This window comes from Pezoporus occidentalis, unplaced genomic scaffold (genome assembly GCF_034315485.1).
Source record: "Pezoporus occidentalis ecotype Australia unplaced genomic scaffold, CSIRO_AGI_Poc_V1 ctg3, whole genome shotgun sequence".
NCBI lineage: Eukaryota > Metazoa > Chordata > Aves > Psittaciformes > Psittacidae > Pezoporus > Pezoporus occidentalis.
Window position 1 is genome coordinate 3,489,338 of NW_026914940.1, and position 18,373 is coordinate 3,507,710.

Consider the following 18,373-nt stretch of genomic DNA (forward strand, 5'->3'; position numbering starts at 1 on the left):
GAAATGTACCAGCACAAGAGGACCTTGCTTGACCAAGTCCAGAAGAGGCCATGAACATGCTCTGATGGCTGGAACATCTCTTCTATGGAGACAGGCTGAAAGAGCTGGGCTTGTTCAGCCTGGAGAAGAGAAGGCTCCAGGGAGACCTTAGAGCAGCTCCCAGTGCCTAAAGGGGCCAGTGAGAAAGCTGGAGAGGGGCTTTTTACAAGGGCAGATAAGGATGGGACAAGGGGAACGGGTTTATCCTGCCAGAGGGGAGATTTAGATTAGACATTAGGCAGAAGCTCTTTCCTGTGAGGGTGCTGAGGCGCTGGCACAGGGTGCCCAGAGAAGCTGTGGCTGCCCCATCCCTGGCAGTGTTCAAGGCCAGGTTGGATGGGGTTTGGAGCAACCTGCTCTAGTGGAAGGTGTCCCTGCCTGTGGCAGGGACTTGGAACTGGGTGAGCTTTAAGGTTACTTCCAACTCAAGCCATTCTAGGAGACTACATTTGTAGAGCAAAATGTCGTAATATCTGTACTGAAAGAAAGTTTCATCTGCTTAAAATCATTGTTTCTTTTGATTAAAAAACCCCACAATGTTTGCTTGTATTAGAATTATCTGGAATTACAAGTACCAGATACTTGTAATGAAGATTTCCTTTTTATAACAAACACACAGTCTCACTGGAGTAATTGCTATACTCTGTATTTTTTCAATTGCATGATCTATTTACACTGATTGGATTAACTTGACAAAACAAGATATTCCTGTATTAAAGTATCATTATTATTTGGCCTGTTTCCCAGGATCCAGTTGCAGGTATGCTTATCACTATCATTAATCCTTAAAGATAAATGTTTCCACTGTAAAAAAAAATACAGCAAAATTCTTTGCATAGCTTACTGAAGTGGAATAGGAGTGATTTCTGTGAGTCATCTTGTAAATGCATTTAGACAGAAATTGTATTAATTGTTAGTAAATATTTTAAATCTCCCTGGTGTAAAATACAGAAACTAGATGAAGTATTTGTGGATTTAATGGCACAAAACCCAGTGTTGCTGCACTAAGATATACTTTAGAACTTACTGGAAAAGCTGATGATGAAGGAAGTCCATGCTGGGATATCAGTGTGCAAACACAGCTGCCAAGGAATTGAGGCTTTGAGAAATGCCCTTGGTAGAAAATGTAATTCCATGCAGCACAATTTCTGCTACAAATTGAGACCCAGGGGTTGAGGGAGCAGATCTGATGCTGATTCTAGGATGATTTTACTCTTTCAGGAGCAGATGATGCCACATTACTTACAGATCACTGAACTTTTGGTCCTCACATACCCTGTAGATGACCTCTCTTTTCCATGGAAATTCTAATGGCGTATTGCTTCCTTACTTTACAAGAGCATTTCTTAGCTCAGAATTAAATTCATTTTTTATTACATTGTGTGGAAAAGGGTACAAGTCAGTTGATTCAAAATTTAAAGAGAACTTAGGAAGTTTAGCTTCTATATGTTGACAGGTTAACATTAATAGGAAAGAAATCAGAGTAATTCAGCTCACAGCCATAGGATTCCAGGCTTTTTTTCTCCTTCTTGTTTTCCTTTCTCCCCGCCTAGTAGTAAGATATCTGGCACAGTCCTTTAGTTTCAAGACAAGCATTGGTTTACAGTTGGACTCAATGATCCTAAAGGTCTTTTCTAACCTCAATGATTCTGTGATTCTAAATGAGAAGGAAGCTGATCGACATAATCAATGTAACATGTATCAAAGTCAGTATTTTAAAATCTAGACATTACTGTCTCTAGTGCCAGTTCTCTTGATTTCATTTTTGCTACTTCCAAATATTTATCTAGCTGTAGAATTTCCTTCACTTGCTCTGTCTCCAAAACCTTTCAAGCGCTCTGAAGCTGCATTTGCCCAGCGGTTTTTCAGGTGAAATCACATACAAACAGAGTATTTTCTAGAAGGAGAAGATAACGCGTTTGTCAGTTTTGACATCAGACAGTTGTGGGATTTGGATTTAGGCCTCTCTTTCTTACCTGTATCTAACTTCTATGGGACAACATGCGAATAAGTTCTTTGAAAATCATTTTTACCTTATTATGTCTGCCCACGTCTTCTTTGACTGGTTGTGGAACTGAAGCCTGGGAGCAATTCAACCTTTTCTCATTCAGTGATGATAAAGGAGTAGAATCCGTTAATGTTTCTTTAGAACTTAGTTATATTTGAGTGCTATTTACTGTGTGTAATCTGAAAGTATTATTAGAGGCAGGCAAGAGCCTGATGTGAAGAACAGTAAAGAGGTAGAAAAATTGATGGCAAATGTGACGTGACTTCTAATCCTATGGTAGCTGTGGTACCTTTTTCTTTTGAAGACCAGATTTATAATAATGATCAAAATACTTTCGTCTTTTAAAAGTAATGCCCTTAGCAGGGCATCTGTTACTTTGATCTGTTTTCATTTGCTGCTGAAATTGTTTCCTTTTATGCTGTTTGTAATCAGGACATAGTACAGAAAGGATAAATTACTGTTGTTTCTGATGAGACACTTATCCAATTGGAAAATAAACTAAGTTATCAATCAGAATTGCTGATCTAATTCTTGTGTGTTGATGGTATACCATCTTGTAAAGAAAAATGTTAGATGTTCTTGTAGATTAAAAGAAGCAAAAACACATGAGTGGCTGTACAGGATCAGATCAGTGACCATCTACTCCAATATCCTGGCTGTGATAGTGCCTAAGAACAGATGTCTGTGGGAGAACATAGAGAAAATCATGAACATACATGCTACTACTTTCCTTTAGGCTCTTGGGCACCAGCTAATGTTAACTTAGGAACTACCAAAGTCTGGTGTGTTTTCTTCTGGTTTTAGGCATAGTTAGTGGGTTTCTCTTTCATAAAGTTCTCTGGTCCCCCCATCAGCACTGTACAACATGCTGTCGCAAGAAGAATCACAGCTAAATTACTTTTAGCAGCTTGGCACTTAGTGGTATCCTTACATAACCTGGTTCTTGTATTGCAAGAAATGGGTAACAGTGCATCTTCTAAATATCATACCTACAGTCATGATTTTATGCATTTCCTCATGTCATTGGCACAGTGGTCTCTTTTGCAGACTGAAGGTTTCTAACTGGCTTAGTTGTTCCTGGCATGTGAACAGTTCCATACTTTGATCAACCTTGTGCCTTTTGAACTCTTCCAGTTCTGTATGTCTGAGGTAGGCTGCACACACTATTTGAGAGGTGATCTATGTATTTCTGTAGTGATGTAATGATGCTCTGCATTTTGTTTTGTATTATTTTCCTTAGAATAATGCAGTAATGCACTGTTTGTCATTTGCTTTTTTGACTGTTGCTGAATGTTGAGTTGATAGATTCATGAATCTGTGAACCATAGCTCCAGGATCTTGCTCCTGAAAATAGCAATATGCTGAGAGCCTTCTATTTCACATGTCAGTTTAGGATTGTTTTTTCCTATTTATTTATACTGAATTTCATTGGACATTTTATTGCCCAGTTGTTAGGTTTTGTAAGGTCCTAGCTGTGATGTCAGGAGCATGCCATTCTGTTGTGTTGTACAGGCTTTCATGCTGGGAATGGATTAATGCACATACAGCCTCATAACACACCAGATAGATAAACATTTAATTTGATTCTAGGGTTGCTACACTAGGTAAGGCAGGAGGAAGCAGTATGAGATTCATCTGCAGAAGGTGTTGGGACATCTAGTCTAGGCCATGCTTTGCCAATAAAGGTTGGACCAGATGATCCTTGAGGTACCTTCCAACCTTGTGCTCTGTGATTCTGTGATCTGCTTGGTACAGACAGGCTTAAGGAGCTTAAGCAATAAGGACTCAATCACCTGCTAAGGAGACCTAAAGAGGTCAATGGGATGCTCACATTATCAGCTTAATGAATTCTCCTTCCCAGTCCTTATACTTTAATTGCTGAAATCCAGTATTTTCCTGATGCTACATGGGAAAAGAGCAGTAGCTGCTCTGTCTGGATTGCATTATACATGGTATCTTACTAGTAGGAAGCAGTCTTAAAAAATGCTTCTGTTATATAGGACTAGTGTTTTCCAACTAAATGAATTAATCTACAATGAACACTTCGTTATGTAAAATGTTAGTGTTCATTCATTCTGTGTATAGGGAACAGAGGCAGGTGTGAGAATATTTAAATTCATAAACTCATTAAAGGAACTAATGAATTACACACTAAGAGAGAAGCAGATCTATGCCTTAAGTCACTCCTTCCCTTCTCTGGGGGAGAAAAGGTAGCAGAGAGATAATAGCATATGTCTAAAAGCAGTCATCTTGAATATTCATTTTAACATCGGTATGCAAGACCATTCTATGTTTCATACCCACTTTGTTGCTGTTCTGTTTAAAAGACTAGAGTTTATCTACTTAAAAGTATAGCTACCCTTATATGGCATGTAGACAACAGGTTTCTTTGGAAGAAAGATACCTGGTTTTGAATTTAAATGAAGTCCTGACAAGTCTTCTGAAGAACTAAGTAGCCTAGAGGACTCTGAGAATAATGGTATAACTGATGATGATGACGATGGAGGTCCTCAGAGATCTTTTGCATCATTTACATGTTACTGTGCTTGGTTGCTGTATTACATTTGATCGTTCAGAATATTCTTTCAAAGTGATGTTAATCTCAAAGAAGTTTTTATCTCTGTGGTTTGAAGATGAATCATCTTGTCTAATAATCTGACTGTTAGAAAGTGGTTTTTTTTAATAACAGTATACAAGTGCTATGGGACCTCAGCCTGTATAACACCCATCCAGTACCTAGGGAGGCCAAAAAGAAAGCTAGAAGGGGAATTTTTCCAAGGGCATGTAGGGACGGGACAAGGGTTAATGACTTTAAACTGAAAAAGGGTAGGTTGAGGAGGAAGTTCTTCCCTGTGAGGGTGCTGAGGCGCTGGCACAGGGTGCCCAGAGAAGCTGTGGCTGCCCCATCCCTGGCAGTGTTCAAGGCCAGGTTGGACACAGGGGCTTGGAGCACCATGCTCTAGCAGAAGGCATCCCTGCCCGTGTCAGGGGGTTGGAACTGGATGAGCTTTAAGGCCCCTTCCAACACAAACCATTCTGGGATTTTATGACTGATTCTATAATCAGTAGTACCAGCCACTATACAAATATGTTATAAGAGATGTTTCAGGCCCCAAATCTTTACGATGTAAATAGCTAAGGCAGACATGATGCAAATAACAATAAATTTTGCTCCTGGCACATACAGGCTAATTGACCTGCCATCCTGTTATGCTGTTTCCTTGCTGAGGCACTTTATTTTAGCATCTAATGCAGTATGCATGAATAATCTCTATTCTTTGAATGTGAATTTCTTTACACTTCATTTGTTTCTTTTGTTGCATTCACCCTTATTCTAAATTTAGCTTCCAACTCTAGTTAGTTCAAACCTCAGGAAGGAATCATTACTTACACTGCATTTGCTATTGTTAATGATTATTACCATCTTCAAATGTAATGGAGTCTTGAGGAAGTGCTTAGTCTGCTATCTGTTGTCTCTGCCCTGCTCCTTGGAGCTAGAGGGTTGATGCATTCCCAGTAGCTCTGCCTGGAGTGCTGCTGCCTGTGGTCTCTCGTGTGACAGTCTTTGGTGTGTTTTCAAGAGAGGGAAGGAACTGCATCTTAATGTCTCCCTGTACTGGGAAGGGTGAAGTGGATTGTATTGCCTTGGAATTCTATCCCCTTCTGTGTTATTCCCCTCTTTGTTGCAGACAGCATGTTGCTAAAATTCTGTATACTTCCAGCAGAATACAAGATGGATCTTTTTTTTTCCTAGGAAAGAAAAAGGCCTATTCTGGTTTGCATTTGGCAAGAATACTCATTCTCCTGTCTGAAGTTCTTTATTTGTGCATGCTGAATGTGCATTAAAACTGTTCCAGTATTCTTAAGAGAATTTTCCTACCAGGAGGCTTTTTGTTTTGAAATTTCTATCAGGCAGTGGATTGACAAAAAAACAAATGGGTTGAGGGACCATTTAGTTTTCATATTTTATGCTCAAGTTATGTACTTTCCCAAACCTATCGTATCTCTTGGGTTATTATTTCAGACTGTTAAAACATTCATGTAAAGATTCAGTAACTACAGTGGTTTTATGTTTTTTAATACGTGGTGATTAGCCTTGACTGAGGGACCTCCCAGCTGCTTGTTCCTGCCCCATCTTAGAATCATAGAATAGTTAGGGTTGGAAAGGACCTTAAGATCATCCAGTTCCAACCCCCCTGCCATGGGCAGGGACACCTCACACTAAACCATGTCACCCAAGGCTCTGTCCAACCTGGCCTTGAACACTGCCAGGGATGGAGCATTCACAACTTCCTTGGGCAACCCATTCCAGTGCCTCACCACCCACACAGTGCTCCATCCCTGGCGGTGTTCAAGTCCAGGTTGGACAGAACCTTGGGTGACATGGTTTAGTTGGAAGTTGATGATCTTAAGGTCCTTTCTAACCCTAACTATTCTATGGTTCTGTGATTAGAATGGGAGAGAAGCTGTCCCGTGTCGGCAGTTTCTTCAGTGTTCAGTCATCAGGTTGTAGATGTCCAGGTTTAGCTCCCTTAGTAAACTCTCCCTCATTCAGATCCAAAACCTCTATTCTCGTGTGGCGTGCTGTGAAAGTGGCTAATGAAGTTAAATTGACAATTTACTTAACATTTGAGAGGGGATAGGAAATGCTGGTAAGAGATTTTGCTCTGTTGTGACAGCAGTGATTGCGATGTTGGAAAGGCGCGTTGTATTTTTGCAGTTACCATGGAAAAAGTGTTGGTCATGTGCTGTTACCATGGAAATATTCAATGTAGAGTCTAGAAATTAGGAAGATTTCTGGACAGAGTAGAAAGACAATTGTTCTTTTTATAGTAAAAGGCTGCTCAAACTGTTTGACAGTATGAACTGATGAAAGGAAACTGTGGAGGATTTAGCATCTTCATACCTCTGAACTTTGTGAGAAAAAAATAAAACATGTAAAATCTCAAAAAATATAAATATCAAGTGATTTGAAACTTGCGGTGAACTCCTTCATTGATGCTCTAATTGATGCTCTCAGTCACCTCTTCTCTTACACCAGAGTTTGCAACCTACCAGGCCTTTTAACAGAATGCGTTACCCCATTCTGCGGCGGCTACTTACTGCCTTGCAGAGGAGCTGGACAAGGTTTAACCACCTTTGCTGCCTGCTTAAAAAACAGAAAACGTTAAATAATTAAACAAAAACATTGCTGGCAGCAGAACATTGTTTTTTGTTCTCTGTGGAGAAGTCCCCTTGAACAGTCAAAGATGCGAAGGGTGAGTCATTTGAAGTATAGCGCAATGCCTTGCAGTAGGGTCTGTGTTGTATGCCATATTGGAGCTCCACAAACTTCAAACAGAAAGGTCGATCACTACAGTGATTACCTTAGACATTGCTTTTAGCCTGGAGCAGAATAGATGCTTCCTTTACTGTAACACCTCCTTTTGCAGGTACAATGTAGGATTAGAAAATTCCTTCTTCCTTCTTCCACAGATTAAATGTTTAAGCTAACCTTTTCCCCAAGAGAATGAAAATAGAATGGGTTTTTAAAAGATAAAACAGTTTAAAAAGACATTAGTTGTAGGTCCATGATGTTGTTTCAGGTATTATCTATTCCTTTCTCAAATAAAGGAAAACTTGTGCCTTTTATATAAAATGAAAAATCTAATGCCATGCAGTTCTTCATGCTTGGTTTTCATGTTTTGCTTTGCAGTTTTGCACACAAATCAGTGACAACTTTTGCTCTGGATACAGAACTGGCCAAAATCATTCATCAATTTGAAAAGAGTATTTTTCCTCAAGTAAACCCTTTTTATTCTCATTAAAAATAGTGTCTCAAATAGATTTATGCTGAGTTGTGTTGGCAGGCTGTCTTGAATTTATTAGCATATTATTGCCTCAAAACTTAGGCTAATAAGTACATTTGCGTCAGTATCAGTTGGCTTTTAAGAGATTCTAAGAGCTGGTCTAGGAGTGGCTTGATACTCGTTATTTCTTGTGTAAGTCAGAAATAAAATACTTCCTAGCCTGTGGAGAATTCTTTCATGCTCTCATTTCACTTTGTTTTCTCTGCTCTTTATAGGTTAGATCAGTGTATGATTTTATATAGATATAAGAGAAAAGACTTTCCTAATTTTAGTTGAATATTCATAAAAACTAGGTTTAGCTGATGTGCTGTCCAGTTTTCCAAGAGAGACGATTGTCTTCCCATGTGTAGCTACTGTGTTCAAGCTTACCCCTTCTGATTTTTGTATCAGTTAGATGCTGCTGATGGATTTTTCTGCAGTGGACCCACATGGAAAAAATATGTTTTAATATTTAATATTAAGGAATGCTCTTAGTTTCAGTGTTCATAGAATTTAAAAGAAGAATTCAAACAATAAGGAAAACCAGGCTAATGCTACGTATGTTTCAAAGTAGTACAGTGTGGACATGTTCCTCTCATGCTCTGGTTGCTCTCTTTTGTTTGGGTTGGTTTGGGTTTGTGTTTGTTTGGTTCTGCTCTAAAGTGTAAGTTAGTAACCACTTAAAGTGAAAAGAAACAGTGATGATGGAACAAGAAGATGAACTGGGGTTTGGCCTACATGATCTCCAAAGCTTCCTTTTCACCAAAACCATTCTATGAAATGCATGGGTTATCACACAAGCTGGTAATTGAAATACAAACCTTTGGGATGTGTAACTGGAACCACTGTTGCTTGAATCTGAGACATCATGATGCCTTATCTTGTTCTTAATCTATGAGGCTATCTAAAACATGGAACAGGTATTACATCATCTATTTCTCTTACTTTGATAAATCTGTGCGAGTCACTTCAATGTCTGCCCCTTAACAGTAACCTGTTAATAAATTTGCTGCTGAACTGTTTAAAGCAGTGTTTGCAGATGCATAATCAAATTCATGCATGGGAAGTTTTGATTAATTCTTAGTAAATCTGCATTGCATGAGCAGGATGTTCTCCCTTGCCTGTCCTGCTTTCTTCCAGTAGCTGAGATACAACAGGGTATTCAAGACATTGGCAATATGTGTGACCAAAGATACAACCCTGGAATATAGGGTATTAGTCTTCCACTTTGAAATCCTATCAGGCTGTCCACTGAGGAGAGCTTGATCTGTGCTGGCTGCCTGAAGGTGGCTGGAAATTAATCTGACTGGCAATAATTTATTTAATTAAAAATTCAATTCATTAAAAGATTAATTAATCTGGCTGGAATTAATCTGAGTGCTTCCATCAGATGGTTGGCCACCCAGATTAATTTAGGAAGACTGCAAGTTTTGTGGTCCTGTAAATTTGTGAGGGGCTTTGTTGTATTTGCATCTTACATCTAACAAAACTCCAAATGCCTGGTCTTAATGTATAGTACATAATGTCTGCTCATACAGAGCTTTTTTTTCTGTTCTTATACTGCCTGGTGATCTCACTATAATTCCTGATTTAGAATTGCTGCATTTAGTGACTAAAGGCTCTGTCTACATTAAGATGAGGCAGTAGGAATGGATTGATATGTAGAAGCACTTGGTGCTAAAGCTCTTGCATTTCACTGGGGTAATTCAGATAATTTACCTGTGTCCATACTTTGGCTCTCTGTATAAGGGATCTCCTCTGCCTGTGACCCAAATTTGTCTGGAGGGCTGCTTGTTGGTGCAGACTGTTATGCCCCATTAGGAATTGGCGTATGTGACCTGTATGTACCCTGGGATTGAAGTCTTTGGTTTTGTTTTCTTTACTCCAAGAAGAATCTATTTTGTACACACTGAAACTGCTCTGCAAACCCAAGTACATGGGGGTGACGATGATATTTGCTTCAAAACCATACCACCAAAGCATGAGGTGTAGCAATGGGAATGGAATGTGATACCAGCAAATACAATTTGATCGGAGCAGTTTCAAACCATGAAATCTCTTTGGGTTTTGTGTAGTAATTTGGTGTTTCCCACATGTTTAGATAGCTCCAGTATGTGAGATTTTGCTTGTATTTCGGTGGTGTTTGTGGATTGCTGTTGCTGTGCACAGCATAAAGGAACAAAATCCTGCCCTTTGGACTACGTGTAAATCTAAATAATAAAAATTGTGAGTCTAGTTTTAGTGTATGTTAAAACTTAAGTATTTTATTTTTTCTTTTTTTGTTCTTACTGTTTTTGATTCAATTTTCACACAATTTAATAGTTTGTGCTTAGAATATAGCTTTGGTAGGATGAAAACCGTAAATATGCACCAGTGTATTAATTTAACTTCAAGTTATACAAGCTTGTCAGCAATAAAAGTTGCTACTAAGTTGTCATATTGTCTTTTATTGCTCTGCCTTACGCCAGTACACAGACTGGTAGTAAATGCCAAACTGAGGGCATTGCTCTAAGGATATAATTTCTGTTAAGCTTTTTCTTGGTTATTAAAATGCAAAGCTCAGTTTCTATTCTGCTTTTCTTATACATGAGAAATAGTTTATGTATTACATCAGTAGATGGTGCAGAATGTGACTCCTCTATTTTCTATTATTTTCCACAGTATGTACTTGAAAAAGGTATCCTAAGGACTCATGTTGGAATTTAGTTTAAAAGATACTAAGCAACTGATAGGGCCACTGTCATGGAAAACAAACATTTATCCTTGTTATCTTTTAATATGGTAAACATTAAACCTAATTTGATATTATTAAGACATCTCTGTTGCAATATTCCAATTGCAGTGACCTTCAGTGAGTTTTTATTCTATTACTCTTTGAGTATATTTGGCTTCTAGAGAAAAATGTGTCAGAATAATCTTTTTGCTTTGCCTTTTTGTATAAAGCCTGAATTTGGTGTATTTTCTCTCCCTTTGATGATAAATTTGTCCCAGTAAAACAGAACATTAGACAACCAAAAGTAATTTCATTTATTCTGTTCCCAGATGGAATCAGTGTTAGTGGACTTCCACTCTCCAGTCCTTTTCGGCAGGTTGTCAAACCGAGAGTAGAGACTAAACCTATTAATCCCCAAGAAAGCAGCAAAGCTGGTGACTTCAGTCATGTGAAGGTAAGTGAGTGACATCAGAATAGGTAATAAACGTGGTGTTCATTGGGCTGTGTTATGGTTTGTTCTGTGATTAAAAATAAAGGTTTCTTTGCTTCATAAATATTTCCCTTCGGGTTTTTTTTTAAGAACAGCTTGATGTTTTGTGTTTGGGTTGCGCCATTAAAGCAAACAGACAAAAAGGTCTAACAGGAGGAGTTGTGGAGTTGGTTATCAGTATGGTATACTCAAGGAACTATCAGTTCTTCGCCTTATGTTGCTTTCTTATGCTGCGTACTCTGAAGGAAGGTGCTTCTGAATGAATTCTTGGTTTTGTTATTTTGAAATGTATGGAAGATTGTTGTACCTTCTAAGCTGTTTGGGATCAAAGTCTTGCCTTCATACTTCTGGAAGGAAGCCTTTTAGAGGTGTTCTTACAAGTAATAGAATAGTTGAGAGAGCCAAAAGGAAAGTAAATAGAAGTAGCAGGATGAAAGAACAATCGTGTAGGTAGAAGCTGCCCTGTGCTTAGTGAGAGAGACTTTTCCCTGGGGTAAGCTGCTGTTTGTTTTTGATCTTGCCTTTGGACACGTGAACTTCCTATTCTGAGCAGTGCAATAAGAACAGCTTCATACTGGCCAGAGTTGCAGAAGATATAATTTAAAGTGATGATAACAAAGAATGTCAAAAATAATACTGTAGAACTTCACTGGTCTCTTCCATGGCTTTGGCTGATGTTTTGCATGCCTTGCAGTACTTGATACATTTCCTGCATGGGTCTGTATTCTCTGTCCATTCAGACAGAATTCAGATTGAGTTTTGTACAATGCAGTACATGACCTAGTGTGCCTTTGGCTGAGAAGCAAACATCAGCCTTGCTTTTCTCAGTAATTTGCTTTGCGTGTGAATTTGCATTCTTTTTGGTGAGATATTTTTTACAATTCTATTTGATCAATAAACAGGTGAAGCTGTTAATTTTTAAGTATGTTTCTTTTAGACCATTAGCACTGCTAATTCATCATCACTTGATGCTGCAGTACGGGAAGGATGGTGACAGCATGTGACGGATGATAAAAAATTAGGAAAGCCTTTCTTTGTATTTTATGACATAACAAGGTATTTCCCAATTGCTCATAAGTATAAATCAGCATGACTGAGGAAACAATTTAATACTTCAGTGAGTAAAATGTCCAGTATTAACTTTTAAGCTTAGAGGTTTGTGCAGAACGTCTAATCTATAGACATGTCTGACTTAGAGAAGCAAGGGGAATGTTATGTGGAAATAGGACTAAAACTCCAGAAATGCAGAACTTCTTTGCACTAAATACATGGAAAAAACCACCCCATTTTGGTGCACTTTTTCCTTGTCAGCCAGTTGTCCTGGCAACCAAGAAGTTGCTGGTTCGCAGTGATCTATGTGATTGTGTTACAAGAGTGTTGAAGAGCTGTAAAGCAGTAACTTAGTTTTTAATGGTGTACAGTGAAACAGTCTGGATGGAATACATGTGCTTGATTCAGTTTTTGGGTACCCAGAATGAATTCTCAATTACTCAATTGGCATTTTATGATGGAAGGATCTTGCAGGTCATCAAATCTGTGTTCAGTAGAGAATATGCATTCCAATAGCATTAAGGGGTTCCTTGCTCTGTGGAGTTACCTGTGTTTTGAGCCTAACTATTAGGACTGCTGTACAGCTCCCATAGCCTGCCCTAAACTAACGATTTACCATGTTAACATCCACTCTAAACCAGGCTTAATCACTAACCTTGCTCTTTTTGTAATGTTTAGAAGAGGTGATTTTTAGAGCAGGTGGGAATAAAAATCAGGACAATAAAGAAGTCAGCAGGAAAAGCTCTGGGGGATGTTTATAAAGTTATATCTCTAATTACTTAAGTATTATCATTCTGATCCTGTATTTACAGAAAGCATCCATGGTAGGAAAAATAGGACTTAGTTTTCCAATATTTGTACGATTTGTCTGTTGTAGATGGGAGAAAACCACAGTAAGGTGGCACCATCTGTAGGGTGATTTACTGTTATGGCTTACTGCATTCTAACAAATGTCCATTTCTGTAATTTCCATTTCTGTTTACAACATTAATAGAAGTAATAATCTTATCTCAGTTTTCCCCAACTAAACTCTTATAAACCAATCATTTGCTATACCTAGATTTAAAATGCTTATGAAGTTTAGAACTATTTAGAAAGAAGTATTTTTTCACCAGGCTATTCACATAATTAGGTCTCTGTATACATGGACATACATAGCTGGTACTGGGCAAATGAGGAGAAGAAATTACCTTTCATAACTGAAGAGATTACAGTTGTCTACTGAGATGGCTTCATTACATCCAGGTTTTTATTTCTGCAGTCTACTTCTTCTGTTTAATGCTGGCTATTTCTGTTAATGCCTTCTCCCTACTTCGATAGTCCTCCCTAATGGGAAGAAACAGAAGTACCACCAGTAGTTTAAAAACCCATCAAATTCCAAATAAACTATCAGGCAGTTATTGTAAATAATTGGGTCTTCTATTCAAAGATAGTATTGGAATGTGTTCTGGTCCAGTTCTTTTGGCTGGGTTTTGAGGAATTTGCTTTATTTTGGGGTTTAACTTTCTTGGTTTTAGACTGGGTATCTTTCAGAGCACACAGATACATGTTTGTCATCTAATACAAACACTTTTGTTCAATCAGAATGTTGTTGTCCAAAATGTAGCAGGCTGGGATATATACAGAAGAGGTGATCCATGATTTCCTTTGAATTTCAGTCACAATTTGATATTTATGAATCTTTCAGAGTTCCCTAGACCCTTCTTAAAAGATATTTCAGTTTCTCTGTTGGTGCAGAACAATTCAGTGCTTGTGGCCTACTGCCTGTGTCCTGCTCAGTGCGACTTGTGATTGATTGCTTGATTATGTTTTAAGGTTTATCTTGTAATAGTCAAGCCAATTACAGTGATTTGACAAGGACTAATGTGAGAAGCAAGTGGGAGTTCTTAAGTTAAGAAACGAGATTGAGCTTAAACAATTTGTTTATGTAGTGAAAATGCTCTGCTGTCATTTATTCATGATTTAGCACTATGTGTCTGTTGTGAATATTCAGGAGTAGTAGTTATTTTTCAGTCCTGCATACTGTGCAGAAGTAGTCTTCATATAAAGTTAATTTTTTGCAAATGAAACTTAACGTACATCAGTGCTTCTCTTGTTGCTGGCTCTGAAACGTCATTGTTTGGGTCTTTATAAGTCTAAATGCTTAAACCTTCCATCCCTACTAGTTTGCCTTACAATTTTGGTGCTTCACTCTTGGATATTGCCAGCATTGCAGTTGAACATCTCTGCAATCTACAGTTTCAGTTTTGCTACAGGCTGGCTTCTAATAAACCAGTTGCTGGCTTCTGGAAATGACTGTTATAATGATCTCATAAATTCGGTATAAAAATTGCTTTATGACTTCATCATAAAGCTTGCTTATACCCTCAAGCTGAATAGAATATCGTGGTGTAATACCATGATGTTCATACCATGGGGTAATACTAAGAGTTCAGATATACTCTTTCCTGCTGTTTGCTACAGAGTAGTTGTGGTCAGCATTGTCTAAAAACCTCGCATCTGTAAAGCAGAGTGAGTTAGTCCCTGCTTAGCTCTGCATTGCTGTGGTTATACTGGTACGTGAAACAGTCTGTTTTGAGGATGAGTCTTACTTTTTGAGTACCACTGCAGTGTGTTTAGATATACAGCTGTTCTGTGTCTTAATGCAAAAGCTGCAGAGAGAAATTCAAACAAATCTCATAATCTCTCAGCAAACAATGTTATTTTTAACCTAGGGAAGTCTGTACTGGTTTTCATGCTTGAAAGCTGAAATTATTTGGCTTAGTCTAGTTCTCAGTGATGGAAGAAAGATGTTATTATTCCATGCCATGTATTATGGCCAAGAGGCTTAGAGATCAGTCTGATCCATGGAAATTTGTTCCTTAAAGTCCCAGTGATTACCATCATGTAATGATAATTCATTGGTTTTCTGGTTTTGTCACAAGGTGAAAAGGAGAATTATTCATCAAGGATCGGTGTAGTGTCCATGGTTTCTTTGGAATAAATCTTCTGGGATTAAGAAGTGCTACATGACATTTGTTTTGAAACTTATATGTTCAGGAGAATTTGTCTCTGCATTCTGAACATGAGTTGTAGTTCCAGAGATTCAGCTGTAGAAACGGGAGAGGTTTGAGTTATCTCATGGACCTACTCTGTTCCGGCACTCTCAATAAATGGTAGGAGGTGTTAAAATATGGTAGGTAGAGTTAATATAATTTAATACACTCTCTTTAGTGTATCTTTTCTGTCTTAGAAGTCTATGAAAATGAGTTACAGGCCTTAATTTGATTTTTTTTTTTTTTTTTTTTTCCATGTAGATTTCAGGCTCTGCTCTTCTGGGCATGGAAATAAGCTGTTGACTGGGCTAAATTTTATATTGTTAATGTTTTTAGCTCAAACTCCTTTAACCCATAATCCTTAAATCTAAGTTTAAGCCCTTACACAAAGCAAGTTGGATTTTTTTTTAACTTTTAAATAATTCTCAATCCTGATGAAGTTAGTGGGGATGTTGAATCTGCAGAATTGAAGTTGAGATTCCTTCTTTCTGGTTCTCTGAGTGTGATCTTAGGCACATACGTACAAACCAGGTTTAGATGTTCTGCTTCCACATTGTCTTATTTTGGAATTCAGTACTATGCTTGGAAATTCTGCGGCCCTGAGTTTTTCTTCAGGATTAAACATGTCAAGTCTTACGAAGAAAAAATAAAGGGAAGACACAAGTCTCTGTGTTTCCCTAATAACTTTCAAGCCTTTGAAGAAGAAGATAAAACCCCCAAAGTTCTTTCATTTCCCTAGTGGATTTTTTAGTAAAAATATATATATACTTTTTTAATAATTTATTGACTTTTGTGAGATATGTGCTGTAAAGACATTCGTATTTCCTGAAGTCTGCTTAGATTGGACCCTTGAGCAAAATGAGTCTTTGCCAGGTATGGAAGGTGTTTTTTGTTGCCTTCGTGGCCAAGAATTGCTGTTTCCTTTGAGGTAAAGTGAATAATAAAAGTAGAGTTGTTCTGTGAAAAGGAGAGTGGGCTGAATTCTTGGTGGTTGGTACCTGTCTGGCAAAACATGAGTGTCATCTGGATTTGGATGAAAGCCTGAAGTTGTTGAGTAGTCTGTGTCCAATGCTCCTAACTTTCCTTCTGTGCAGTTTGACATTGCTGGTATTCCTTTAAGTGCTTTTGGGTTCTAGAAGTAGTTAGTTGAGTATTCAGCAGTATTTCTGCTCACCAGCCCTGTTCCTCTTCTGTGAATTGTTCCACGAAGAAATGAACACTCTGCTGTGCCCTAGAGAGGACTGTTTTTCAGAACACTAAGATTGAATTAAAGCTATTCTCTAGAGCGATGGGAAAAAATATTTGCTGCTCCCCCCTGGAATTGAGTAAATTCAATTCATTTATCTCATCTGGTATTTTACTTTAAGTCTTACCACTGTAGTACCTGCAATTTCAATCCAACACATTTTACAATTTGAAGTACTTATTTTTACCATTTTATTTGACATGAAAGAAGTATTAAAAACTTTGTGTAGTACTGGTAGAAAAATGTGTATAGATTCACTGTCTGCGTGTCAAAAGCACTGTTTTCTCTGGACTTTTCTCATTGTCACTCAATAATAAACAAGAGTTGATAGTCTGCTTATACCCAAACAAATGTCTCATCAAGGCTAGTTACAGCAGGTACAATCTACTCTATCAACCACACTTCATCTATGTTTCTGCCTTGTGTAAAGATGAACTAAGAAAAATTAAAGTTGACATCAACACAATAAACAGTTTATGTCAGCAGTAAAAGACTCTGCAGTTGTGAGAGCTTCTTTACTGAGGGGACATCATTGGTCTTTTTACTCAATGGCAGTAAAATCCCATTGCTGTAGTTAGAATGTGTCAGTATTACATGAGATGGACAATTTCTGGTAGTCTTTCATCAGCTTGCCAGCCTACATTTGCATCATTAGTGTAGTCAGTGAGCATCAACAGCAGACATCATTTGTATAGATGTTACCTGTGCTCAGCATGTTCCAGTGCTGTCATACTAGAAATATTTCTAACCAAAGGAGTTCCCTCTGAGCATCTGTTGTAATTTGGAAGGTAATGTTGGAAGAACCCATTTGGGATGGGGGTACCCTGAGATCACTGTGAAGTCAAAGATTACTTTGGATTGTTGTACTTTGGATCATGGTAGTGCCTAAGAAGTGCTGTCTACAAAACCAGAACAGCAGTAAGTGGTTATTTGCATAATGACATCACAGTAAGAAAGCAGAAATGCTTAATATTAAAGTAAACTTCATGTCTACTACATGATACCTTCCTGTATAGAAGGGCATCAGCTGTGTGGAAAGTGAAGGGAAAAATGGAGGGGAAGGTGACTGGGTTAAAGTAATGGAGAAAAGGTAATGATGGGCTTATGTGAAGACTTGCTAAGGTGGAAACTTGAAGTGGGGAGAGGGTTGGAGCAAATGTTTAGAATAGGGTGCTGAAAATCCAGACAGCTCTGTAAGAAATTTAAGGAATGATTAGAAATTGAGATGTTTGAATGCTCTACTTGCATTGGATGTTACATTTCCTCGCAACAACTCTTCCAGAGGACAGAGATCATCTGTAGCCTAGATAGAGCTTTCGGAATGTAAAGTGCTGTGTGCCACATGGTCAGATGTCACAAATGCAGAATACCTCTGTAGATGTATACCTCAGTTTTGCTCTTGAGAGTTCTTGCATGTTTAGTTTTCCTCTCTTAATAAGAACGGATCAGCTAGGTCAGGCAGGGGGTTTAGACCAAAGACTACTCTTTATTTCAGGTGGCTTATATACATGTTGCTCAGTCTGTGTACTGCTTGTGTTGTGGATCCTTTGGTAATGAAGAGACGTTGCAGTAGTCCTTGAGATTGCTTCTTCCAAATAGAGAATGTTTCAGCACCAAGAGTACAGTTGATCAGACCTCTGATAGACCTACTCCACTTAGTAGACGTAGTTCACAGCAGTGGACTGCCTTTTGTTGGTACTCAGCCTCCGTGCTCACGCTTTGGATTTGGTCTGAATATCTAATTTAAAGCATTTTTTTTTGTCTCTCCTGCAGGTGGATTTTGATTCATTGTATGTACTCCTAAAAGAGAGTATTACCATCCATGTCTGAGTCAGAAGCTCTGTAGCGTATTGGGTATCATGCTGTGCTTCAGCTAATGAACCCTTTCTTTAAAACCCTGCTTATTTTATTCATAGTGCTATACTTTGACTGCGTGTCTTCTAGTTCTTAACAGACTCATGTTC

General features: G+C 38.2%; 1 protein-coding gene across 3 annotated transcripts in view; it reads left to right on the plus strand.

Moving 5' to 3' along the window:
- The window catches only part of TRAPPC9 (trafficking protein particle complex subunit 9), a 499,166-nt gene that overhangs the window by 86,662 nt on the left and 394,131 nt on the right, over nucleotides 1–18,373 (plus strand). For all 3 annotated transcript variants that reach the window (XM_062626935.1, XM_062626936.1, XM_062626937.1), the window contains exon 17: nucleotides 10,918–11,042. In XM_062626935.1, the coding sequence (XP_062482919.1) occupies nucleotides 10,918–11,042 (125 nt within the window). The remainder of the gene's footprint in view (nucleotides 1–10,917; nucleotides 11,043–18,373) is intronic.